The sequence below is a fragment of the Daldinia caldariorum genome (genome assembly GCF_022478825.1).
Source record: "Daldinia caldariorum strain CBS 122874 unplaced genomic scaffold F4812scaffold_19, whole genome shotgun sequence".
NCBI lineage: Eukaryota > Fungi > Ascomycota > Sordariomycetes > Xylariales > Hypoxylaceae > Daldinia > Daldinia caldariorum.
Genome location: NW_025953055.1, coordinates 548,535 through 570,529, shown reverse-complemented (window position 1 = coordinate 570,529; position 21,995 = coordinate 548,535). Strand labels below are relative to the sequence as shown.

Here is a 21,995-nt window from a genome sequence, read left to right as displayed (position 1 = left end):
GCCAAGAGGGGGTTCAAGAATGGAATATTCCGGAAGATAATATTAGATAGGTGGTGTACAAATCAAATACCAACACAGCTAAAACTTTACATAAAGCTGCTTTATCTCATGCGAGTTGGAAGGCGCAAATTGAAATGATAAAATAAGAATTCATCAGCCTTAATTCTTCGAATAACGATTTTAGAAACCGTCGATCAATAATATTTCACGTCTCTGCGTTTTCGGCGAATTCTAATAAGATTACCTACTATGATAGCACTGCTTACAGCCTACTGCCGCCTTAGCACATGCACCTCACGCTTTAAAGGAAACTTACCTAAAACGTAAACCGTAGGTACCTAAGGTAATTACATAATTCTAGGTTTACATAAGTAATTTACGTACGCTACTAGGTAGGTACTACACTATAGTACACTATAGTACATTATGTACCTAACATTTACGTTTACGTTACGTACTTACAAATCTACCGTGTTCAAGTTGTTCAATTGAGGAAACTTTACTTATTTTTCATCCCACCTAACATCTTAATCTTAACGTATAACTACCTATCATACCTCATACATACGTCTTATACCTGACGTAGCTTCTAAAGAAGGCCAAGCCTTTCTCATTGCTTACCTAGGTACCTAGCTCTAATTCCTTTTCAGATCTATAGCCACATACACACACCTCCCCTAATAATTACAAGGCGTTAGGCAACCTCTCTCATTCGTGTCGCAATTCCTCCACTCTTTGGCCGCAATCGATAAAGAAAGATATTCTTTATTAATCCCCGTACGAAATAACTCCCACATATTCGTACTACACTACCTACACCATTCTCGGCTTCATTCAAGAACCCCACTAGATTTTATCATCAAGAGTCGATGATAGGCGAGCCAACCAAGTCTCACTTGTAGACTTGGGGGGGCGTGCAGGATTAAAGATACGGGAAAGGTACGGGATTGAGAAGACGTCTGTAGCCATGGCATCAAGCTCGTCGGGAAAGCCACCCAGGGTGCTTGCTTGTGTGAGTTGTTTTGTACCACCGAGCCGCTCAATGGTCGCCATCCTTACTCGGTATTTACGTAGGTCCTATGTCAAAATAGAAAGATCAAATGTGACCGCAGAACTCCATGTTCCAACTGCATTAAGGTAAGTTTCGGACGGGGGGGGAAGCCTATGATTCCCTAAAGCTCGAAAGGTCCTGACAGATTGTACCCAGGCCAACGTTGCCTGTACTCCAAGTACTCCCGCCCCTGCACGCAAGAGGCGGAGGCCGAATCAAGACTTGCAGCAGAGGCTCGCCCGGTGCGAAGAGTTGCTGTCCGAGTATGCTACTGCCAAACCGCCCGCTCCTTCATCCGTCGGGTCTCCGAGCCAAGATGATTCTTGGAAACCACTCGGGAAACTGATTGTCGACGATGGCGGCGTCAAATTCATAGATAGTTTCTTATGGGCTACTATCCATAGCGAGGTGAGATCATCCTCTCCCCCCACACCCCTTGTCCCTTTTGTTGCTAGTTCTCCCTATGTCTCCCTGTCTGTCTCTACCTTTGTTTCTACCTTTGTCTTTCTTTCTTTTTTTTTCTCTTCTTAAGGATCCCTGGCTTAACTCCTCTTAATACCACTAGCTCTCGGCGATGCGCGAGATACTCGAGGATGAAGAAACAGTAGACGATCCATGTACTCCTGCCGATTCGCAGACTTCCGATCTCGACGCAGGTCTTATATTATCAGATACTTCTAACACTGATTTAGAAGAGCTACATCCTCAACCAGCTCACGTATTCCGCTTATGGCAGATTTTCATCGAAAGGGTCAACCCATTAACCAAGGTGATCCATGTCCCTACAGTCCAGCCTCTACTTGTCGAAGCGGCAGCAAGTAGAGCAAAGATACCTAAGAATGCCGAGGCTCTATTGTTTTCTATATATCTAATGGCTACCGTGGCTCTAACCGAGGATGAATGTCTAGAAAGATTTGGGTGTACTAAGGACGTCGTTTATACTCGCTTTTCCAAGGGTTGCCGTTCGGCCTTAATGCGTATCGGTATTCTCAGAAACTATGACCTTGTTGTCCTACAGGCCTTAGTGTTGTACTTGGTATACACATGTGCCACCTTCCCTTCAGTTATGCCATGGCTAACAGTACCTCGCCAGTTCTCCCTGCCCGGCCATTACGACCGTCATGCGGCATGGATTTTAAACGGTGTCACGGTAAGGATTGCGCAGAAGATGGGCCTCCATAGGGACGGAGAATTCCTCGGACTCTCGCCGTTCGAGACTGAGATGCGACGACGCATATGGTGGCAAATTATCTTACTTGATGCTATGTACGCGTTGATGTCTGGTTTGGGCCATTCTCTTCTACCGCGCTCCTGGGATACGAAACCGCCTCTAAACTTGAACGACTCGGACCTTTACCCTACCATGACCACTATTCAGCCCAAGGATAGCCCTACAGACATGATATTTCGCCTCATATGTTGCGAGCTAAGTGCAACCATGGTTGACACCCCTGATATTCATACGGTTATTATGCAAAATGAGATGGGCGTGGACAATCCTGAACCTGAAAAGATCGAAAGGGCAACTAGACGCATCGATGAGCTAGATAAGAATTTGATGGAAATCCTAACCAAGTATAGCGATCCCTCGATGGGACCTGTGCATGTGTTAGCAGCCGAGACGGGGCAGATAATGATCGCCAAGCTACGAGAACTCGTCTGCCCGATTAGGAGTCAACCGGAATGGGGCACGGAAATCTTAACACCTCAAGACAACTTATTCAAGCTATCTCTCACAGCGGGCGAGCAAAATTTAAGGATGTACCAAATACCTCAGACGAGAGGCTTTTTTCTCTGGTTTAGTAAGTAGCGATGGATTCTTATGGATGATTATATATACTTTGCTAATACCTATAAGTGATGTCCCATTTTCAAATAGAAGTTTTCATATATATGGTCGGGCAGCTTAGCACTCGCACATCTGGACAATTGGTCGAAAGAGCATGGCGCGTGGTCGAATTGATTTACCAATACCATACAGAATTATTCGATCTCTCGATAAAAGCGCACATGGCGTCCGCTATCTTCACAATCCGTGCTTGGAATGTGCGAGAAAAGGTGCTACGGGATACCGCGTGCTCTCCTCTGGAGACGCCGGACTATATAGCCAGGCTGCTGAGTATCCTTCCACCCGAGGAAGCTAGGCATACGCGCACTAGCGAGGCACCCAGCGCGACGGACTTAAGCGTGAGCCATGCCACACCTGCACAGCCTAGCACAGAGCTTCCGTGGGATCAAATGCTCGGGTTCGTCGATGCCAATTCCATTGATTGGAGCGATATATTTGCAGCTTCGGCGGCACCACAACCGCAACCAAATTACGGCGCCTATTCAACGGTTTTCGGTGGAAACTCGATCAACTGGATGTAGAAATTCCCATCAAATCCATTAGAGGACCCGGATATCATGGCTTACATATCGGCATTCGATTTCTCGTATATTTATTCCAATCATGACAGGATACTCGCTTTAGTGATATAAGGCTTTATCGGAATATAGAACTGGACGAACTTACCGCTATTACGTACCTGACAAATTGGGTGGCATACGCCGGGCGCGTTGACTCTGTCGGATACTGGCGAGTGGATTATAGGATAACTCGGGGATTGTTCCTGACGTCTGTCTGGCTAGCTCAATGGGATATGGCGTTATATTACTATGTAATACTACTCACGATTATAATAGACAAATCCAATCAAGAATAAATGCTAGTAGGGAAAACCATACGCTCAGTTCGACGTGGAATGCGGTATGACAATGACACAACATATGACAACATAAGGTAACTCGTAACCCGTTTGCTCGAGCCCCTTCTAGAAGAATCTTTACAAGACTGGTACTGACATTGCAATGGAAGCCTCAGTTCAAACTGAACCACCTCGTTAACGCATTCCACTATTGACCGACGATACTATGTATATTCTTTAAAACCTATTGTGTTCGAACAAGTGCTCTTTCGAACAGTAGTCGAAAGCTAGGAACAAAGCCTTCTTTTTCGGTACGAGACAATCCATTATAAATATTTTCTACCGCAACGCTTTGCAAGCCGTTTCTATTTTCCTTTTTGCTCGATCCTCGTTTGTATTACCACCGGCTGCCCAAGTTTAGCTCTCTGAGTTGACCTCATAGCGAAAGCAACTCATATCAGGAATACCATCATTAATGAATTTCTAATCATAGCTAACACCCCCCCCTCCCCCTCGTCATGGCTTTAAAAGGCACGCCCCCTCTCCCCAGGATCAACAACAGCAACTGGACCCCCATGTACGTCTTCCTCGGCCTCATCCCCGTAACATTCATCCTCCTCGCCCTCTATTCCATGTGGCGCGATGCGCGCACCCTCGCCCTCGACATCGAGATGGCCGCCCTGCCCTCGCAGCGCGAAGCCGTCGCGGCCTCCGAGCGGCCGGGGGTTCCCTCCCGCCGGGTATCGGCGACCCGTAGGCTCCGGGTGGTGATCACGGGGCCGATGTCGCCAGACGTAAAGCGGCGGGCTGACGACTTCGAAGACGTGTCACTTAAGAGCCAGCCTCTCTAGCACGAATATCATTAACCGTTCCTTTTCATGAGAGGTAATCATATCCGTAAACGCATTCACTCGTTCCCGTAAATCCTATAGGGTGTATGAAACTTCATTTTCCGAGCTTGGGAGGCAAGTTTGCAAGTAGAGGATTCTAGACTACCATATAGGAGAACATTAGGACATTAGAACATTGGAACATTATCGATTATCATTCAGTTTACTTCTCCCAAGAAGTCAGATAAGCCTAGCTAACAAAGACATCTTAGTTTCATATCACTCAGCAAGATCGGGCACAAGTTTCATGCATCTAGGCCGTAATGATTCGCAATAATTGGCCCTTGAGCAGGACGTTCGTTGATTTTTTCATGACACGCCGCGAAGCGTCTGGTATCGATCTTACGCCTAAAATCTGGCCGAAACATCATGTTCTCGTGTTCCAGTATCAATTGCACTTCGCAGAAAAAAGAAAGAGAAAACAATACGCCTTTTCGTGACATGCCTTGCCCATATTCCACGTATTACTCCTAACGCCTTCATATTCCGCAATCTAATGAGGTACCGTTTCTTCCCTGGCCTGAATTGTGAAGAAAAAAACCAGTTTGCATACGAACTCGAAGTCCAATTGGGTATCAACAAAAGTATTGAAGAGTATAGACAATTGAAAGGCAAGTGAACGCTGCTCCGAATCAGCGTTGGGTATTTTGGTAATCCCGCCACGGATAGGCTCCAAACATGGATAATGGTAGGCCGAATAAAATCCTTGGCTTTTTCTTTTAAAGCAAGTGGTGTCGTTGGCGTAAAACAAGGTCGCAATTTAAAACATGCGTATTTCCGATAACATGCGAAGCCTTTCGCTTCTTATATCAAATCCGGCCGGTCAGTGGTTCTGAGGTTGCCAGATACCTGCGCCGAGGGGTTTGCTAATACCAACGCCAATACCAACGGCAATGCCCACTATCAGGAGCCCAATGAGGATCTTTGCAATGATTCTATTTCTCTTGCTCATGCGAGCTATGCACTGGCAAGACCGATTGTTGATTCTCGCCGCCTTCGCCTTCTGCTGCCAATGCTCTTGTCCAGGCCAGACTTGGCAGTCCGATTTTCGCCTAGTCCCGATAGTTGATGTCTTGTTTAGGTGCTCAGAGGATTTGATTGGCATCATGGCTTCTATGTCGGTGTCGAATCCATTTGACGCGGTGGCGGATGGCGTCGATACATTCGAGCCTCTACGCGTCTCTAGGCTCCCCTCGTGGCTAGGGAGTTGGAGTTGTTTGGTAGTAACAGTCAATTGGCCAGACTTAGCCGCCTTCTCTTGTGCGATTGAGGCCATTTCTCCTAATAATAGGTAAATGAGAACTGCGGCGTACAGGTGTCGAATTGAGGAGATATTGATGTGTAGGCGTCGCCGTTTTTGTTTAGAATCGAGCTCGATAAGAGACGAAACAAGGTGTCCCCGAGTTGAGGAACGCGACAGGGAGTATATAAGATCGAGCTGGGGGATAAGTGCTGATAGGAAGAACCGTCAGTCGAGCGCAAGGATTCGGGTATAAGAAGTAGTACTGAGCTCACCGGAAACCACTTAAAGGGTAACCAAAGGAGGCAAGGCCGCAAGGGAACACTTGACCAAGGCCAAGGCCAAGAATCAGATCCAGAATGGACACAATTGGAAGGAGCAAGCTAAAACTCGCTCGGTTTGTTCTTGGGATTGTGCTCGGATTGTGCTCCAAGCTGCATGGATTTTTAAAAGATGGACGTGGAGAAATGAGGTCCGAAGGAGGGTACGAATGGGAAGAAGGGAGTGACTGCTATTCTATGCACCTACGTAGGTATGCATGTACGGATGTATCTGTATCTGTATCGTCCTTCTTGCGCTGGATGTACGAATGTAATGTACGAATGTAATGTCATGTACGTGTTATTCGTGTTAGTCCCCTGATAACTTCCTAACAGCTAAAAATGAAACATTCAAATGGATGATGATTTGCTGCCGACAAGTCGTACGTGATCATGCAAGGAACGAGTGACCCTAAAAAGCCTTCGAGGGGCAAAAGAAAAGAAAAAAAGAATAAATGGCAAAACGAGTAAAGAGTGTAAGACAAAAATATAGTGGTTAGACAAATTGACAAGGTAAAAAAATAAAATAAAAAGGTACGGTTGAGTGAACGAGGTAAATGGAGTTATTGTTCCAGACTTCTGCATTTTTCCAACCTTGCTAAACCTTGTCGCTTAACCTTGTTACCTATTAAACCATGCAGCTATGCCCTGCTATGTCTGCTATGCCTGCTTATACTGCTAACAGCCAGCCATTTACAGCTGATTTACAGCAGCCCATAGCGCGAACCCATGCATCTGATACGTAGTTGCAGGATGCAGGAACCGGGTGGTCATTGGATCAATCAAAAAGGGGGAGTCAGGGGTGCCCGACTAGATAGAGTATATGTAGCACAGGCCCATGAGGGGCTCGACCACTAAAAGAGAACTAAAATCGGAGTCGGTGGCCCCACCACGCTTGCACCCGTCGCAACAGCTTTTCTGATCATCAATGGACATTAGCGTGGTTCTTTTTGCTAGACCCAACAAACCAAATGATCTTGTTTGAAGGATCCTTTTCCTAGCTTCAGATCTCAGGATAAACCCGACAGGCACATGGCAATTTGCGTGTTAAATCAACGGGTAGTTCCGACTTTTCGGTCACGACCAGCAGCAGGCAACGCAATAAATCCTCAAATCGGGCATTGAAGCCGACCAGCTAATTATTCAAAAGGAAAGGGAAAGAGAAAGAAAAAGGTACGAGAATATAATGATCCTTTCCATATTCAGACCCGATACCCCATTTGTTATATACCGTTATATACCAGCTTGTTATCAGCTAAATGCTCATATTAATCACTACCGCTGTCAAAATAATACCTTGCAAGCACTTAACTCAAAAACGTGGCATTCCTGGCCAATATTTGCAAGTCAAATAGGTATGTACATAGTAGAGCATAAAATACAAATGGGGAAGTCAGTATATCTCCCCACTAGCTAATAACGATAGCATCATTGCCCCTGTTAATCATATCCATTTGCAACGTATTTAGGACCCAATCTATCCACTTTAGGTACCTCTTACCTACCTGTACGATTCATACTTGCTACCTTTTTGTTAGGTAGGTACCCACGTATGCAAGCAATTCATTGCGTAACATATGTAGGTACTATCTAACCCCTAAGTCAACATATCTTCATAATAACTACTAGGTATGATTGACGTCCGATATGGCCCTATCGTCATATCGATATTACATATGACATATTAGACGAGGCATTGCCGCATTGGTAGGTAGCAGTCGTATCTCGTGGCTTGACATGGTACTACTGGAACGACACCCGATCGATCTGTGGACACACTCGATACGATCTGCTGACCTTGGTTCCTTGCTATATACGCGTCCCAATTCAAACTCAGTGCGTATGTATATCTTACACTTACACGTCCGTGAGCTCTTTCGAATATTTGCTACCGTTGGTTTACGGACTGTTGTCATGTCCAACATATAACATGTCCAACCTAGGACTCGAGGTGCCTGAATATCTACAGAGCTAGTATATCCAACCGTCATGGTCTAGCATAGGATCGCGAATTATATCTAGGATACCAGATGATGTAGGTTTGGGTATCTCTGCGGTTTATGATTATAGTGCGCCTAATGAGGCTCTGCTGACACCTGATTATGGTATCCTGATATAGGAGGTATTGTGTATCTAATGTAAGTTGTTGACATCTTGCCAACATAATTTCAGAACTAAGAAATTATCAGTATACAGCGCACAGCGTACAAAGGAAAAGGCAGGACCTATATAGGTAAGTAGGTACCGGTAGCTACGACATAATGTAGCATAGGGGCGCTTGTATTTGAGGATGTCAGATTCTTTACATTTTTGTATGCAAGGCAGTTTGCTTCAATGGTGTAGCCGAAACAGCTTGAAGAGCAGGTTGAAAGGAGCTTTTGCATTAGGTAGGTACAAATGGTAAATCGTGGAAATGTACGAATGTATGTACGTACCGACGCATTTCAACGGTCCTGCCTCGACTGGTTGCTTCTGTGCAGCACCTACCCACGAATTTGGGTACTTTTAGGTAGTCATTACCTATAAACAAATGTAAGGTACCTAACGTATTTCACGTATTTCACGTATTCTACATATTATGCAAACGCTGTCAAATGTTCTTGATTTTCCTCTCGGTCTCGTCACAGGCAGTCACTTCAACAACTTTCTTGCCCATCCCACAAATACATCTGATCAACTCATACACACATCCATCATCCATCCATCTTGTTACTACTAGAATCTCGAGCCCAGATTCTAGCATTCTGCTTTTTTTTCATACAATCCTAAAGAAACTTTGACTTGCAAACCTATTCACCATGAGATTCACCACTGTCTTTGCCATTTTTGCCTTTGGCAGCAGCCTAGGCATGGCGGCCGTACTCAACTCGTCTGAGATGGAGGTACCTAGCATTGATCTATCCATGGCACCTTCTGCTCTCGAAAAACGAGATGCCTACACTTGTTACGGCGTAAGTCACAATATTCCTCGACTAATTCACTGCGTCTCATACAGCACATCTAATATAACACATCATAGTCCACCAATACCTCGGTCTCGGATTGCCAGAAGATCATTGACACTATCCGAACCGACGAGCAGCAGCAGTTTGCGCTGTACTCGGGCATCTGCGCTGTCTGGAACCAAGGATCATGCCGAGTCCGCTTCTGTGCCCAGCCCTACGTCAACAGACCTGTCAACAGATCTGCAACCTGGCTGGCAACCTACATAGCCAGTCCCCTGCTGGATGGCTGTGTCGGCAAAGGAAACCTAGGAGTTATAGCAGACCATCCCAACATCAACAGTCACTACGGCACATATCGACTATGGTTGGATTGATTCAGGAATCCTAAGTGTGGAAGCAGTTTACGTTATACGTTATACCCGCTGGGTCTAGGATGGAGTGGAATTTTGAGGACATGATGGAGACGACCTTCTGTTATGTAGCTTGGAGAGAAGCCTAGCAGAGATTAAACTTGATCAGTACGCGCCTGAACAAGTAACTACGTTAGATTAAGTTAGGTACCCATAGCATTTGCTTTTACGCTTTTACGCCTGAAGGTGTCAGTCATGGCAAGCAAGATGATAATGGCCTTGCAGAATAATTATCTGATGGAGAATAACCCTACATAATAAGATTGTATTTCCGCATCTCGGATACACTGGCCGTATTAAAATTTAATGGTAGGTGTACTGTAATGCAAGCTTAGAAGCACAGATGGTCAGTTTGATCAGGCTAAAGAGGTGTTACTCTGCCCCCTTTTCCAATCAAGTTTGGTAGTCACGAGTTGTTATTCAATAGACTCGTCGAACCTTCCAAGTTGCTCACCCTTACACCTAAATCAGCAGACCTTAGGTTAGGTACCTACTAGAGGCAGGCACCCACCAATCGCTGTTTCTATCTTGCAATCTTCCTAGAGCTGCTTACACAAATAGGTCAAATAGGTCAGGTACCTACCTAAAGCAAACATTTCCATCAATTCACCACCAAACGCCTTTAAACCCAACAGTTCGTTTCGAGACCAACGTCTTGATTTCAGCAACCATCAGACTCCATTGCCAACCTCTACATACGGGATATCATATCGATCTGAGATTTTCAACCATGTTTCTCATGCGCATGACCGCCTGGGTCGTCATCCCAGCCAGCTTCCTTAATCTAGCACCCGGTACAGCAGCCGTTTCCATCGAGGGTATGAAACTTCTCTCTTCGGCTTCCTCGTCTGAGCTCATGCAAGACACCGTCCTTCGCGACATGATTGCCGAGTCTATAGTCGGACATGCTAAGCAGCGCCGCGACGCGGTTCACCGCTGCTACGAGCCTGCTTCGGAAGTGGTAAGTTGGCGTATTCCCAGAGCCGGGTTTTCCGAATTATAAAAAAGGTAACTACCTAATGTATAAAAAGGGTATGCTAATATACATGGTATCTAGGGCCCAGTCCCTTCTGTTGACGACTGCCTTGGTGCCATCAAGCAGCTTCGAACCGTGCAAGGTGATATCACGGTCAAATTGGTCGAAGGCTGCTACCATGCCGTGTCCGGTAATTGTACCGCCTCTGTCTGCCCCCAGCGCATCGGCACTTCGACAATCTCTCCTGCGCTCGCCGCTCAGTACATGTCTGACTCCGTGATGGGCGAGTGCATTTCGAAGGGTCATCGTGGCTGGTACCTCGACAGGGGCAATGGAATTGGCGTCTATCTTACTTGAAAAGTTAAGGGAATGTGTGTGAATGAGTGAAGTTGAATTTTTTCGGTTTGGGGTAGTGTCGAGATTGAAAGTCATATGGATTCATAGCAACTTGCAGGTTGAAGTCATGCTAAAGGCCATATTTTAGCACCATCGAAAATAGCACCCAACATAGGTAGCAATCGACGTAGCAATCGACGTAGCAATCGACGATAAACTATGACTATGCTCGTTTGACCCCATGATTCAGTAGTCACTGGCTCTTGGCTTCGTTATACAACCTTCTCGTCATGCAATCCCTTATTGATGCCTACCTAAAGTTACCCCAATACTGAATTCTGGCGGTGTAAGAAACAAACTCGGCCATTTCAGAACAATTCATGTCTTGCACAATGTTTCCTCGAGATACATCGGCGGGTCTTTGGACGGAATATGTCCTCTTGAGAACCCTCTTGAGACCTGTCTGACGCGTGTCTTAATGGAGAGTGATGATACCCCCTAATTTCCGATTAGGTATGATATCGTAACACACACACCGTTTGAAACACGCTCACGAGTACCACAGAAACGGTGCTATGTAAGTATGGCCATCGTCCGCTATGAGCTCCTTGGGGGAATATTGGATCGGGCCGTCTGTCCTCAAAGGGATATATCTCATGGACTTCTGCGTAACAGCTAACATGCTATAAGCCGTACCTCTTTTTAAGTACTTTTTACTATTATTTGGTAATTAATCCCGTTCGTGTTCAAGAGGAAATCGGACGTGATTTCTGTATATGCCGTAGATGTGAAGTTGGAAAGCTGTACCTACAAGTACAGAGGTACATGCTAGAAAAAAAAGGGTAAGTGTGCGGATCTCAAAGCTGCGCGGCTGGGATGATACCTGTACCCACACGTCAGCCTGCATTATGTAGTACAGCCTTACATGATCAATCGCATCCCACCTTAGGTAATCCCACTCGTGAGTCGTGACTCTACTATGGTACCAGGCCAAAGTAAAACCACCCTTTGAAGTACCGCACCAGAAAGCTCTATCAGCCACTACACCATATTAAGATTAGTATGACCGGGGGTTACAAAAGATATATTTAAGATCTAAAAAGAATAAGAATTCCTACCTCTACCATTTATATACCTTATATAAATAAAATATATATTAAAATAATCCTTAAATAAATAAGAATCTAATGCTCTTATCAGATTTTAGTTGATGTGTTTAGATATTAAGATATCTAATGCATTAATATTGATACCTTAAAAGTTATTGCTTAAGCCACATTATAGCGCGCTACTTTTAACAGGGGTTTTACTTACCCATGATACCATAGTACTATGTAAAGAATACGTACCTCCTACTTAACGTCGATACATACAACATCTGCAACTCACTTTACATGTAAATATAATAACAATAACCACAATGGTATGTAGTTACTCATTTCTTTTTCCAACAGCCAACCATCCATATCTACCTATATATAAACTAACCTTTCCTACCCCCAGAACAAGGACAGCTGCTACACGTACGTGCACATGCAGCACCCGCGCGACGCCGACATGTTCGAGGATTTCTGCAAGGACAAGCTGCCCGACGATGACATCTACGTGCCGCTGCACCACCAGCCCATCAACCCCGAGGACGAGGACGACGTCGTCCCCGACCAGCACGCCGCCTTCGGCATCCAGAAGGCTACCCAGCGCAACAGGGAGCCCGTCTGGAAGGATTTGGGCTTGGCCGAGCTCATGGGGAAGGGTCCCGCGCCAGGAAAGAGTCAGAGTCGCGCCCCGGGGGCTTCGTATAAGGGACTGCCGCGATGACGAACGAGGGGTTGTGTGCTTGCTTGCTTGTTAGGTCAGGTACTTGGCAACGGGTCGGAGAGCTTCTTAAAGGTGTAAGAGTCTTTACAACCGAGGGAACTGGCGTTTTCACGGCGGATCGGCGTAGTAGCATTGCTTTCTCTTTTCCTGCCTTGAGAGATTGTCTCTAATTGACTGGACTATATCATGATATCAACCCGCATCCCGTCTCAACATCTCCTGCTTCGTGATATTGCGCCCTTAATATAATATTTAAAACGAAAATGAACCAGCCTGAGGTTCCCCATTGGCAAAACCGTCCCGAACGCCGTTGCAATGCTAGAACCCACCCACTTTGTCTTTTATCATGATTTTCTTTTTTTCTTTTGAGAAATCATGACCGTCTCTTAGCCCTTTCCTAAAAATCCTTCCCTCTCCATGACTTCCGGCGCAAACTTAACCAGGAAAACCGTCCTCCCGGGCCACATCTCGCCCTCCTCCTGCTTTCCGACGCTGTGCGCCGTGACGCGCGCGGGGAACGCCGAGCCGTCGCACACGCCCTCGATGATGCCGGCGACGTACGCGGCGCAGTTGAGCTGGCTCATGTCCTTGGGCACGCTGATGTAGCGGTTGACCAGCGGCTCGTTGTCGATTATCATGTACTCGTCCGGCTTGGTCGGATCTGACGACTTCTCCAGCCCGTCGGCTGCCCGGCCGAATAGGTGCTGCCACACGTTGATCTTGATGAAGTGCAGGAGCGTGATGATGTTTAGCGGCCGCGTCTGGGATCGTGGCGGTTCGCGGTATAGTAGGAGGTCGAGGAGCTTCAGGCCGATGGGGTGGCCTTGCACGTTGAGTCTGGAGTTTTGCCGCATTAGCAAAAAAGAGGGGAAAAATATAAAATAAAATAAAATAAAAACAAGCTTGTCGAGGACATAAGAGAGAGAGAGAGAGAGAGCTATGGAACTACATAACTTACCGCTTTTCCAGGTCTTGTATACTCTCTATCTTCTTCGAGGCGTATCCTACCATCTCGGAGAAAAGGTAAGCAAAACTAGCACCGCTGAGCTCGGCGGCCTTGGTGCGGTTCAGCGGTCGGTGGTATATTGTCTTGCCGCTCGTCGGGTAGCGTAGGCCCGGCAGGTCTTTACTGCTGCCCTTGACGGGCTGGAGGGTTGACATTGTCTTTTTTCCTTTCTCTGGTAGATGCGCTTGCGTACGTAATGATATGCGACCTGAATTTAAATACCGGGAGTGTATCGTCTCGGGGACCTTGCTGATTTGGATGCTGGTTCTAGAAGTTGGAAGTTCTTGGGGGGTTTAACGTTGTAGGTGTGGAGCTCTAAATTTAGGTCCAGCGGTTTTACTACATTAGGTACTTCACACAATACAGCAAAAGGTCCATGTACCTCTTGTATGTACCACGTACATTAAAGGTACAACCCCCTGATTCTAACCTCCCTCCTTATACATACCTGGGTACCTACCTACATGTCAGTAATTAATTCTTAGATTAACGGAATTCATGGATATTTATATAAATGCCATAAATGATACGCAGCTTACTCCCAAATCCTCAAGATATAATATGCTAGTCTGACGGGTACCTAATGTTGTAAGCTGTTTGTTTTATAAGGGTATTATTAGTCCACATTGGTATTCAGTTGGTTTAGTTATGTACTCTCCAACTAGACTCCGTCTTAATGCAGGTAATTTTACATGTTATATCCTCGTGATTTCGATCCTAGCCCTTTCAAATACCTTATGACAGACCATACTCCCGCTACTCAACTCTTCATCCGTCACTTCCGGTGGAAATAGAGTCATCCGAGCATACGTACCCGGGCCTTTCCTTTTCGAAAGATATCCAGGGTTGACGATTACAACACTCTCCACCACCTAATGTGTGTTAGTAAGTCCGACTGGCGAATTGGGGGGGTTTAATAAACTAGACATACCCTTGCAAACGGAGGTAAAGCGCTTGGAATGATCATGATATCTGGTCTCACCGTCACCATCTCGCCTAATTTCAGATAGCTCGTATCAAGCATGGCACCAGGCGGAAGTCCATCTGCCGTCCCGACCTTGGGCAGTTTTGACCGGTCTACTGGAGGGAATATGGGAAAATAATGCCTCTGCTCGATCAAGTATTTAGGAGTCCTCGAAAACACGTGGCTATCGGGAGGCCGGTTGCCGATAAGTTCCTCGTGGTGGAGGCCCCAAAGGATATCCTGTGACGAAATTCCGAGTACCGTCTCGTTCAGGGATAAGGTCATGGGGTTGCCGATTATACGTGCAGCTTTGGGTAGCCCTAACTCCTTTTTGGGGAAGGAATCTTGGGGCCATGATACATGTTTTTCGATGACGTCTCGTACGGATGGTACCAAAAGAATGGTGATGGTTGGATTTGATGCGGCAAGTCGGTTTAGAGCCGGAGAAATCATGTACTTGAAAACTGTAGACATTGTCGCAGCGTCTGGGTCTACAGTCGCGTCTTCTGGAAGATCGAAGTCTCCCGTGGCAATTAGGGGATGGTCGACGTCGATAAAAGGTCCTGTTAATATAAGGGCGTCGGCGTATGTGTCTGCCGCTTGGCTGCAGAGCGCATGAAGGGGCTCGAAGTCGAGATTGTCGTCAGCCGAATAGGGACCCGAGCCGAATATTATGTTCAACGGTGCCGGTTCTTCGCCCGAGTCCATCGCGTTTGGGCCACCCCTGAGCCTCTCCCGATGAGCCTCGATACCGGCTGGTGTAGACGCAGCGCTAGGTAGTAGGGGCATTTCCAGTACTTCCCGGACAACGAATTCTTTCCCGGATGAGTTGATACCCCTGAATGCAGCAATCTGCCCCGGGAAAAACTGGTAGCGTCCATTTAGCTTTTGTAAGTTTAGAGGAATTCTTCGACCTCCCCCTGTCCGCCTCGAAGTCTCTAAAACGACAGATGCCGCATTAAGCTTGCCTTCCGAAGAATCAGACGCAATCCGGCCCACAGCAACAATTTCCGTAGTACTTTGACTCGCCGCGCTGCCGAATTCGCTCTCGTCAATGTTTTGCTGATCTCTTAATAATCCCATAAATTCGTCTATTCGGTCGTCTAGAATTTCAGATGCTTCTGAAGATTTCATAGCGAGAGTTTTGTAACCTAGCTTTTTCATATCTGAAGCTGCGGTCAATTTGATCCGTGATTCAGAATGTGGTGCGATTGGGGGCTCAGGAGGTTTAAGGTGGTCATTAAGTACTTCTATAACCTCTCCTGGATTCTGACGGTCATTAAAGGAAGTTGCCCTGCAATTTTTTAGTCTTTCCTGTACGGGTTATGTATTCTCATTGATCTCAACGACAACTTACGAGCCAACATTTAGAGACTCTAACTCCCGAGCCACCGAGGGTGTCTCGAGTTGATTTCGTCTCTTAGAGGCACTCTTGCTCAACTTGGCTGTAGATGGAGTGCCAGGTACCATTCCTTCCAACATACCGTACACATCGCCGCCAACCTTAGCATTATTACGCGGTGTCCCACTCGAGCGCTTCTCCGTCTTGATGTGAACGTGGTGCGTTCGGTTGCTTCGCTCCAGGGAATCTTGGATGTCTTGCTTTAGAGCCCGCAAGCTCTCTACCGATATATTATTTCCATCCATGTCCATCTTTATGCAATAAGACTCCCATTTGAAGAATAAGTCCTGGGCGGACAGGGAATGTATCCGCATGATGGATCGCAACTCGGAGACGACATCAGGTTGTAGTTCCTTGTTCGGCGTACCGAACTGTTCGTTCAGTTCTGCTAGATCTGCTTCTGCCATGGCCAATTAGGTATAATTTTAATCTGCGCTAGTCTGTTATATGGTAATTAAAAGAGAAAGTTATTGTCACGAGTACTGCCTGGCACTTATAAATTTAAGACTTGACGACGCGCTTTTTCTTTTTTTTTTTATAAATTCAGACGCGTCTAAAGCTATTCGCGTTAAGTGGTTTATTGGCTTATTGGCTTATTGCCCGGTGGGTCATTGGTACCTACTTTAGGTACCTACGTAGGTACTTAAGAGGTACACCTTGCGAATCAGGGAAGAGAAATAAATTCAACGTTACCCCTATTCCTGAGCTACATTGCGATAAGATAAGACTCATTATATTTATTTGGCTAACAGGTACCTTTTTCCTACGTAGGAAAATACTTATCACAAGCACAACACCCGACATAAGAGTAGGAAGAATTCGTTATGTTTATTTAAAGGCTTGGTGAGGGTTCACTCTGATATTAACTACCTCTCTTATGCCTTGTATGCAGGCAGGTATTCTGAAGAACTCTTCTAGAATCCGATGGGACAAAAGCCGATAAATTCCTTCAGAACAGCTCTTCGTAACTCCTCATCTAGGACGGCCGATTCAGGGACTTGTAAATCCCGAAGTATACGCCTGGCTTGTGTTGTGCGTAATACCATTATAGCGTCGACGCTTCGAGGACAATTGCGGATGACCTGTCCAGTTGCTAGACTTTGCAAAGGGAGCAAAGAACACCACTCAGGGTCTAGATAGAACTCTAGTTTGTTTATAGAACGTGTAAGACTGTTCTTGAATTTTATATGGCGGTGATTAGAAGCTAGCCGATCTCTTCGGATGTCTGCAAAAAGCTCTTGATTATTTACTTGATTTCCTCGGACGTTCGCAAGACTTTCCGGGATTGCTTGAAGTGGACCGTGGATTTGGTCGCCAAGAATATGATGAGTTATCCCGGTCTGTAAATGTCCAGGGGCAGTGTTGTTCTTATCCATTACTCGTATTATTACGGTTAAGGTCCTAAATGTACCTAATAATGCTGTAATGTGTTTTTGTTTTTGTCCTTATCCTTATTGCTGTTGAATATGGCAATCTGGGGTTAAATATATTGGGGTTTTAAGAAATTGAAATATAAAAGAGTATTAGGCCGAAGAAGCTGGTTGACAATGGAATATATAGCTGTTAACTACTATGTATTCTACCTAGGTACTACTATTTTATTCCTCAAGTCACTAGTAACTACCTAAGTAACTAGTAACCCAATAACCCTTAGGTAGCAACCTGCTTAGGTACCTAAGGTAATTAACCAAAAGCCTTGTAAAACTTACAAAGTAACAATCCGAATAACCCCGACAGCCCACTAAACGCGAATAACACTTACACGTCTGACTTCCAATTATAACGTGTTCAACTTTAACAAGGATAACTTTCAACTTCCACACGGGGAAACTCAAAAGAGCCTGTTATTAAGTCTCAGATAAAACAGGGATTGGCACTATTATATTATACATTATAGACCGAGATGTCCACACCTAGCACAACAGTAGCGGCTGGAAGCGCTGAGCCTTCGATCCTCCAAGAGAAAAATGAAGCCGGTATACTTAAGACGCCCCTATCGGCTCCCACAGCCGGCAGCACCGCGCCCGAGAAGCCAGCCCTTACTGCCGACCAGACAACAAAGTATGATTGGCTTCTCAGCCGAGTGAAGGAATGGAAGGAGGTTCAGTCCAAAGAGAAGGGTGGCCCCCTGACAGACAGCGAGAAGATGTGGCTTACAAGGGAGTGTCTGCTACGATACCTAAGAGCCACCAAGTGGCACGAAAAGGAGGCAGAGAAGCGACTGCAAGAAACTCTGGCCTGGAGGAGAGAATATGGAGTCGAGGAATTAACTGCAGAGCACATCAGCCCTGAGAATGCCACCGGAAAACAAGTCTTGCTGGGCTACGATAAGCACTGCCGCCCCTGCCATTACTTGAACCCGGGACGTCAAAACACAGAGGTCTCGCCTCGACAGGTCCAACATCTCGTCTTTATGCTTGAGCGCGTCATCGACCTCATGCCGGCCCAGCAGGAAACGCTGAGTCTTCTCATTAACTTCAAGTCGGGCAAGAGCCGTACGAACACGGCTCCTGGTATCGGCCAAGGCCGCGAAGTCCTACACATCCTCCAGACGCACTACCCGGAGAGGCTCGGACGGGCTATGATTATCAACAGTAAGCCGGATTTTATAACAGCAGATGATGCCGGATAGACTAACGCCAAAGTATAGTTCCTTGGGTTGTCAATGGCTTCTTCAAGCTCATCACGCCATTCATTGACCCCTTGACGCGAGAGAAGCTGAAGTTCAACGAGGATATGACGCAATACGTACCGAAGGAGCAGCTGTGGTCGGAATTCCCAGGCGGTGAGCTACAGTTCGAGTACAACCACGACATCTACTGGCCTGCATTGCAGAGGCTTTGCGCTGAGAAGCGTGCTAAGCAGCTTCAGAGGTGGGAAGCCGGAGGCAAGCAGATTGGAGAGAAGGAGGACTATCTCAAAGGCCATGACCCCCAGGGCGTATCGCCACCACCTGGTTATGCTACCGACAAAACTCAGGACAGTGCTACGGCTTAGAAAACTCAGGTTATAGTAATCCCGTAAGAGACATATTGAGGGTATGAAAACCACGGTATAGACAAGGCACATTATATACGGATATGGATAAATCAGGTAATATAGGGTATCGAGTAGGCGATATACTCGTTGGAGTACGCCCAGCTCAATTAATTATAAAGTGGTATGAACATATACGCCGCAGAGCGAAATTCTGTCTACTTAGACTCTATTTTCCGCCTTTTATCATTTTCATAGCGACCTGCATCCCGTGATGAGTCCCTCTTTCTTCGACTGCTAAAATCGTCCCTGTCATGCCTTCGAGGGGATCTAGATCTAGATCTGGACCTAGACCTATTTCTGTGCCGCCTATCATCGTCTCTCGGACGATAGCTGTCTCGATCTCGATCCCTATCTCGATCCCGCTCGCGGTATTTATCCTCATCTCGTCCCCGATTTGAATTCCTAGGACCTTCCGGTGCACCACGGACAGATTTCCTCTCCCCGATCGGCACCGCATTGGCTCCGCCAGGACCAGATACCTCTCTAGCACGATCGGATTTAAACCTCTCGTCAACATTATAGCGGTCGAATTCTTTACCGGGCCTCGTGTCGCGGATATCACCCCATCGACCCGTGTCCTCAGACTTGAGGTCCTTGTATTTGGAGGCACCTTTCTTTCCTAATTTCGTCATATCACGCATTTGGAGCGCCTTCGGGAGTAACTCGCGGTTCTTGACGTCGTCTGCGAACCGCGAGCCCATAATATCTCGGTTGGCCAGGCCTTCAGCTTCGGCCTCGTCTTGGTAGAATGCGCCCTTATGGAAGTACTTCTGCATATAGGACATCTTGCCCTTCGCGTCCTTCTCCTCCTTTTGCTTGCTTAAGAAGGCATCATCCTCCGCTTTTCGTTCTTCTTCCGTTAAATTTCGGCGGCGCTCGACTTCTGCTCTTTCCTTCTCGCGGGCCTCGATAGCCTCGCGCTCTCGTTTGATGCGTTTGAGCTCACGTAATTTCCACGCTGCATACTCTGCTTCTGGGTCCACGTCGTCTTCGGTATCGACGTCTTCCTCCTCGTCCACAACATCGTCCCAGTGCTTCTTCTTGGCCGCCCGCGCAGCAGCAGCTTTGCGCATTTGCTCTTCCACCATTTCGTCCATTGCTTTCTTCTTCTCCGCCTCCTCCTCGGCTATCTTAGCCGCCTCATCTTGTTCCTGAGTATTATCTCTATTGCCGTTACCGTTTCGTTGGCTTTTCGGTACGAACTTGGGTTTTAACATTAATCGGCGGGGAGCTTCTTCCTCGCTACTTTCATCCTCTTCTTCGTCTTCGTCATCGTCGTCGCTTCCCTCTTCGCTATCTTCTTCGTCTTCACTTTCCTCAGTGACGAAGCCCTCCTCGGCAGCCAGGCGAGCTGCTTTCGCAGCCTCGACGCGTCTCGCGTTCAACTCTTGCTCTTGCTTTTGGCGCTCATTGAGGTCTACCTTGCTGAGATTGCTAATTATTTTGCCTGCGCTTGGAACCTTGGGTGGTGGCGCGATTTTACGCTGGGGCTTTTGCTGTTGCTGATCAACCGCGGCGTCGCTAGCTTCTGAATCAGATTCGGAGGACGATGATGCGCCGGTCGGCTTACCAGCGCGATAACGGGTTGGTCGCGCAGGGTTTGCTGTCATGCGTTTTTGTTGCATTGTAGGGGGCATTTTATGAGAGAGTGAAGAGATGAAATCGGAGATGCGGGTGTTTGGTGTCGACTTTCTCTATAAAATACATGCATGAGAAAAGTAGAAATGCTAACTAGCAATGCCGCAAAGACGATTGTTCATGTATTGCAATTTGTACTAGGTACGATAAAGTACGTTAAGTGGGTCCCCATAACGTTCGCATTTATCGATAAGTTCGACCGACCCACAGACCGATAGACCGATAAAGAGCGACAGGTAGGTTAGAGGTACCTTCATATTTGAACACTCGGATTACCTTGGGTAACAATGGAACTTCTATATCGCATTGTTTGTTAAGTTCTTTTTGTCCTGTCTTAGAATGGACGAGGTACCTCACTATGTATCTTGTAACCGACAAATGATGAATGATGAATTTTCCCTCCTGCGCCAATAACGCCCAGAATGATGAATGTTCCACCCGGATTGATTCCCAAAGGTCATAGAAAGGTCATAGGATCTCATCTTCATCCTCTACTTCTTGTAGAGGAACCTTGTCTGCCGACGTAGCACCATTCTGGACCTCGCCAGACTGGGCATCATCCATCTCTTCGTCGAATTCGGATACTTCATCTTCTCTGTTATCTACCTCTCTTTGAGGTTCACTCTTGTTTGTGGGTATTTGGTTGTTAATCTCATCCCAAGCTTTGCTTCGTGATTGTATTGCCCGAGCTTGACCCTTGCTTTTGGCAATCTTCTTTTCCGTCCTCTCCATAATATTTGCAGCGCGATCCTGTTCTTTCTCGTGCCTCCTCCTTGCTTTAGAGCTCATATTTCTACCCTTTTTGGCCTTTTTCGAAACTCCCGCTCCCTGGTGTATGGCAAGCACAGAAGGGCGATAGTCTACTGATTCGGCAGGAGGCTGGATATTCTTCAGCGACTTGTCCGTATCGATACTTGGGGACGTAGCACGTCTTGCAACCCGCGAGTGAATCGAGGGAGCTATGTAAAAAGTATAGTTAGTTACTAGAAATGGGGCTGGAAGAGAAATGGTAGTTGAACCATGAAGCCACATACCCTTTCTCTTTTTTGTTATTGCGCCCTTAGCCATGACTTCCGTGATGGGTTAACTTTCTGCTGTATATTTCTTGACGAAGAGGATCTTGTTTTTTCAGTCTAGCTTCAGACCTCTCTGTAAAGTACTGGATATGTAGAGAAAAAAAAAAAAAAAATTGCCCCGCAGGGGTCGTTTGATAACGATCCCGTTCCCAATGCGATAAGAAGTCCGGGGGAGGGTCCTATGAGACTAGCTTTAG

General features: G+C 46.5%; 13 protein-coding genes across 13 annotated transcripts; 6 read left to right on the top strand and 7 right to left on the bottom strand.

The window, feature by feature from the left end:
* Nucleotides 1-967: 967 nt before the first annotated feature.
* F4812DRAFT_452932 (fungal-specific transcription factor domain-containing protein) lies at nt 968-3,421 on the top strand (the record flags this gene model as incomplete). Its single annotated transcript, XM_047936412.1, has 6 exons — nt 968-1,012; nt 1,075-1,137; nt 1,208-1,459; nt 1,617-2,087; nt 2,145-2,853; nt 2,910-3,421. 6 exons carry the CDS (start codon nt 968-970, stop codon nt 3,419-3,421), a joined length of 2,052 nt encoding a protein of 683 aa, XP_047786943.1.
* An 826-nt stretch (nt 3,422-4,247) lies between these two features.
* Nucleotides 4,248-4,589, top strand: F4812DRAFT_467207 (uncharacterized protein; the record flags this gene model as incomplete). Its single annotated transcript, XM_047938623.1, has 1 exon — nt 4,248-4,589. The coding sequence occupies exon 1, from the start codon at nt 4,257-4,259 to the stop codon at nt 4,587-4,589; it is 333 nt and encodes a 110-aa protein (XP_047786942.1). The 5' UTR covers nt 4,248-4,256.
* A 672-nt stretch (nt 4,590-5,261) lies between these two features.
* On the bottom strand, nt 5,262-6,151 carry F4812DRAFT_161207 (uncharacterized protein). The gene is made up of 2 exons (XM_047929827.1): nt 6,144-6,151; nt 5,262-6,080 (listed from the first exon to the last, which is right to left on the bottom strand). Exon 2 carries the CDS (start codon nt 5,902-5,904, stop codon nt 5,452-5,454), a length of 453 nt encoding a protein of 150 aa, XP_047786941.1. The 5' UTR covers nt 5,905-6,080; nt 6,144-6,151; the 3' UTR covers nt 5,262-5,451.
* On the top strand, nt 6,066-6,507 carry F4812DRAFT_161202 (uncharacterized protein). Its single transcript, XM_047929826.1, has one exon. It carries the CDS (start codon nt 6,228-6,230, stop codon nt 6,474-6,476), a length of 249 nt encoding a protein of 82 aa, XP_047786940.1. The 5' UTR covers nt 6,066-6,227; the 3' UTR covers nt 6,477-6,507.
* F4812DRAFT_161215 (uncharacterized protein) lies at nt 6,147-6,806 on the bottom strand. Its single transcript, XM_047929828.1, has 2 exons — nt 6,397-6,806; nt 6,147-6,192 (listed from the first exon to the last, which is right to left on the bottom strand). The coding sequence occupies exon 1, from the start codon at nt 6,771-6,773 to the stop codon at nt 6,540-6,542; it is 234 nt and encodes a 77-aa protein (XP_047786939.1). The 5' UTR covers nt 6,774-6,806; the 3' UTR covers nt 6,147-6,192; nt 6,397-6,539.
* Nucleotides 6,807-8,687: 1,881 nt separating this feature from the next.
* On the top strand, nt 8,688-9,620 carry F4812DRAFT_161178 (uncharacterized protein). The gene is made up of 2 exons (XM_047929825.1): nt 8,688-9,139; nt 9,208-9,620. The coding sequence occupies exons 1-2, from the start codon at nt 8,987-8,989 to the stop codon at nt 9,505-9,507; spliced, it is 453 nt and encodes a 150-aa protein (XP_047786938.1). The 5' UTR covers nt 8,688-8,986; the 3' UTR covers nt 9,508-9,620.
* Nucleotides 9,621-12,022: 2,402 nt separating this feature from the next.
* On the top strand, nt 12,023-12,855 carry F4812DRAFT_442794 (Apc13p-domain-containing protein). Its single transcript, XM_047935344.1, has 2 exons — nt 12,023-12,278; nt 12,359-12,855. The coding sequence occupies exons 1-2, from the start codon at nt 12,276-12,278 to the stop codon at nt 12,671-12,673; spliced, it is 318 nt and encodes a 105-aa protein (XP_047786937.1). The 5' UTR covers nt 12,023-12,275; the 3' UTR covers nt 12,674-12,855.
* On the bottom strand, nt 12,856-14,124 carry F4812DRAFT_442792 (putative SPP30 protein). Its single transcript, XM_047935343.1, has 2 exons — nt 13,632-14,124; nt 12,856-13,510 (listed from the first exon to the last, which is right to left on the bottom strand). Exons 1-2 carry the CDS (start codon nt 13,832-13,834, stop codon nt 13,060-13,062), a joined length of 654 nt encoding a protein of 217 aa, XP_047786936.1. The 5' UTR covers nt 13,835-14,124; the 3' UTR covers nt 12,856-13,059.
* Nucleotides 14,125-14,178: 54 nt separating this feature from the next.
* On the bottom strand, nt 14,179-16,667 carry F4812DRAFT_442791 (DNA polymerase alpha, subunit B). The gene is made up of 3 exons (XM_047935342.1): nt 16,001-16,667; nt 14,611-15,937; nt 14,179-14,551 (listed from the first exon to the last, which is right to left on the bottom strand). Exons 1-3 carry the CDS (start codon nt 16,450-16,452, stop codon nt 14,375-14,377), a joined length of 1,956 nt encoding a protein of 651 aa, XP_047786935.1. The 5' UTR covers nt 16,453-16,667; the 3' UTR covers nt 14,179-14,374.
* Nucleotides 16,668-16,750: 83 nt separating this feature from the next.
* On the bottom strand, nt 16,751-17,586 carry F4812DRAFT_442789 (uncharacterized protein). The gene has a single exon (XM_047935341.1). The coding sequence runs from the start codon at nt 17,419-17,421 to the stop codon at nt 16,960-16,962; it is 462 nt and encodes a 153-aa protein (XP_047786934.1). The 5' UTR covers nt 17,422-17,586; the 3' UTR covers nt 16,751-16,959.
* Nucleotides 17,587-17,625: 39 nt separating this feature from the next.
* On the top strand, nt 17,626-19,141 carry F4812DRAFT_161096 (CRAL/TRIO domain-containing protein). The gene is made up of 2 exons (XM_047929822.1): nt 17,626-18,639; nt 18,696-19,141. The coding sequence occupies exons 1-2, from the start codon at nt 17,949-17,951 to the stop codon at nt 19,040-19,042; spliced, it is 1,038 nt and encodes a 345-aa protein (XP_047786933.1). The 5' UTR covers nt 17,626-17,948; the 3' UTR covers nt 19,043-19,141.
* Nucleotides 18,959-20,955, bottom strand: F4812DRAFT_161103 (splicing factor, Prp19-binding domain-containing protein). The gene has a single exon (XM_047929824.1). The coding sequence runs from the start codon at nt 20,719-20,721 to the stop codon at nt 19,240-19,242; it is 1,482 nt and encodes a 493-aa protein (XP_047786932.1). The 5' UTR covers nt 20,722-20,955; the 3' UTR covers nt 18,959-19,239.
* On the bottom strand, nt 20,956-21,883 carry F4812DRAFT_161102 (Alb1-domain-containing protein). Its single transcript, XM_047929823.1, has 2 exons — nt 21,757-21,883; nt 20,956-21,681 (listed from the first exon to the last, which is right to left on the bottom strand). Exons 1-2 carry the CDS (start codon nt 21,788-21,790, stop codon nt 21,191-21,193), a joined length of 525 nt encoding a protein of 174 aa, XP_047786931.1. The 5' UTR covers nt 21,791-21,883; the 3' UTR covers nt 20,956-21,190.
* Nucleotides 21,884-21,995: the final 112 nt, after the last annotated feature.

Bases quoted from the DNA above. Each gene is read 5' to 3' on its own strand.
- F4812DRAFT_161178 (XM_047929825.1), top strand. From the start codon at position 8,987: ATGAGATTCACCACTGTCTTTGCCATTTTTGCCTTTGGCAGCAGCCTA. The intron at 9,140-9,207 runs GTAAGTCACAAT...AACACATCATAG, and splicing joins ATGCCTACACTTGTTACGGC to TCCACCAATACCTCGGTCTC.
- F4812DRAFT_161102 (XM_047929823.1), bottom strand. From the start codon at position 21,790: ATGGCTAAGGGCGCAATAACAAAAAAGAGAAAGG. The intron at 21,682-21,756 runs GTATGTGGCTTC...CTTTTTACATAG, and splicing joins AATAACAAAAAAGAGAAAGG to CTCCCTCGATTCACTCGCGG.
- F4812DRAFT_161207 (XM_047929827.1), bottom strand. From the start codon at position 5,904: ATGGCCTCAATCGCACAAGAGAAGGCGGCTAAGTCTGGCCAATTGACT.
- F4812DRAFT_161202 (XM_047929826.1), top strand. From the start codon at position 6,228: ATGGACACAATTGGAAGGAGCAAGCTAAAACTCGCTCGGTTTGTTCTT.
- F4812DRAFT_442791 (XM_047935342.1), bottom strand. From the start codon at position 16,452: ATGGCAGAAGCAGATCTAGCAGAACTGAACGAACAGTTCGGTACGCCG. The intron at 15,938-16,000 runs GTAAGTTGTCGT...AAAAAATTGCAG, and splicing joins GAGTCTCTAAATGTTGGCTC to GGCAACTTCCTTTAATGACC. The intron at 14,552-14,610 runs GTATGTCTAGTT...AACACACATTAG, and splicing joins CTTTACCTCCGTTTGCAAGG to GTGGTGGAGAGTGTTGTAAT.
- F4812DRAFT_161096 (XM_047929822.1), top strand. From the start codon at position 17,949: ATGTCCACACCTAGCACAACAGTAGCGGCTGGAAGCGCTGAGCCTTCG. The intron at 18,640-18,695 runs GTAAGCCGGATT...GCCAAAGTATAG, and splicing joins ACGGGCTATGATTATCAACA to TTCCTTGGGTTGTCAATGGC.
- F4812DRAFT_161103 (XM_047929824.1), bottom strand. From the start codon at position 20,721: ATGCCCCCTACAATGCAACAAAAACGCATGACAGCAAACCCTGCGCGA.
- F4812DRAFT_442792 (XM_047935343.1), bottom strand. From the start codon at position 13,834: ATGTCAACCCTCCAGCCCGTCAAGGGCAGCAGTAAAGACCTGCCGGGC. The intron at 13,511-13,631 runs GTAAGTTATGTA...GCAAAACTCCAG, and splicing joins ATACAAGACCTGGAAAAGCG to ACTCAACGTGCAAGGCCACC.
- F4812DRAFT_161215 (XM_047929828.1), bottom strand. From the start codon at position 6,773: ATGCAGAAGTCTGGAACAATAACTCCATTTACCTCGTTCACTCAACCG.
- F4812DRAFT_442789 (XM_047935341.1), bottom strand. From the start codon at position 17,421: ATGGATAAGAACAACACTGCCCCTGGACATTTACAGACCGGGATAACT.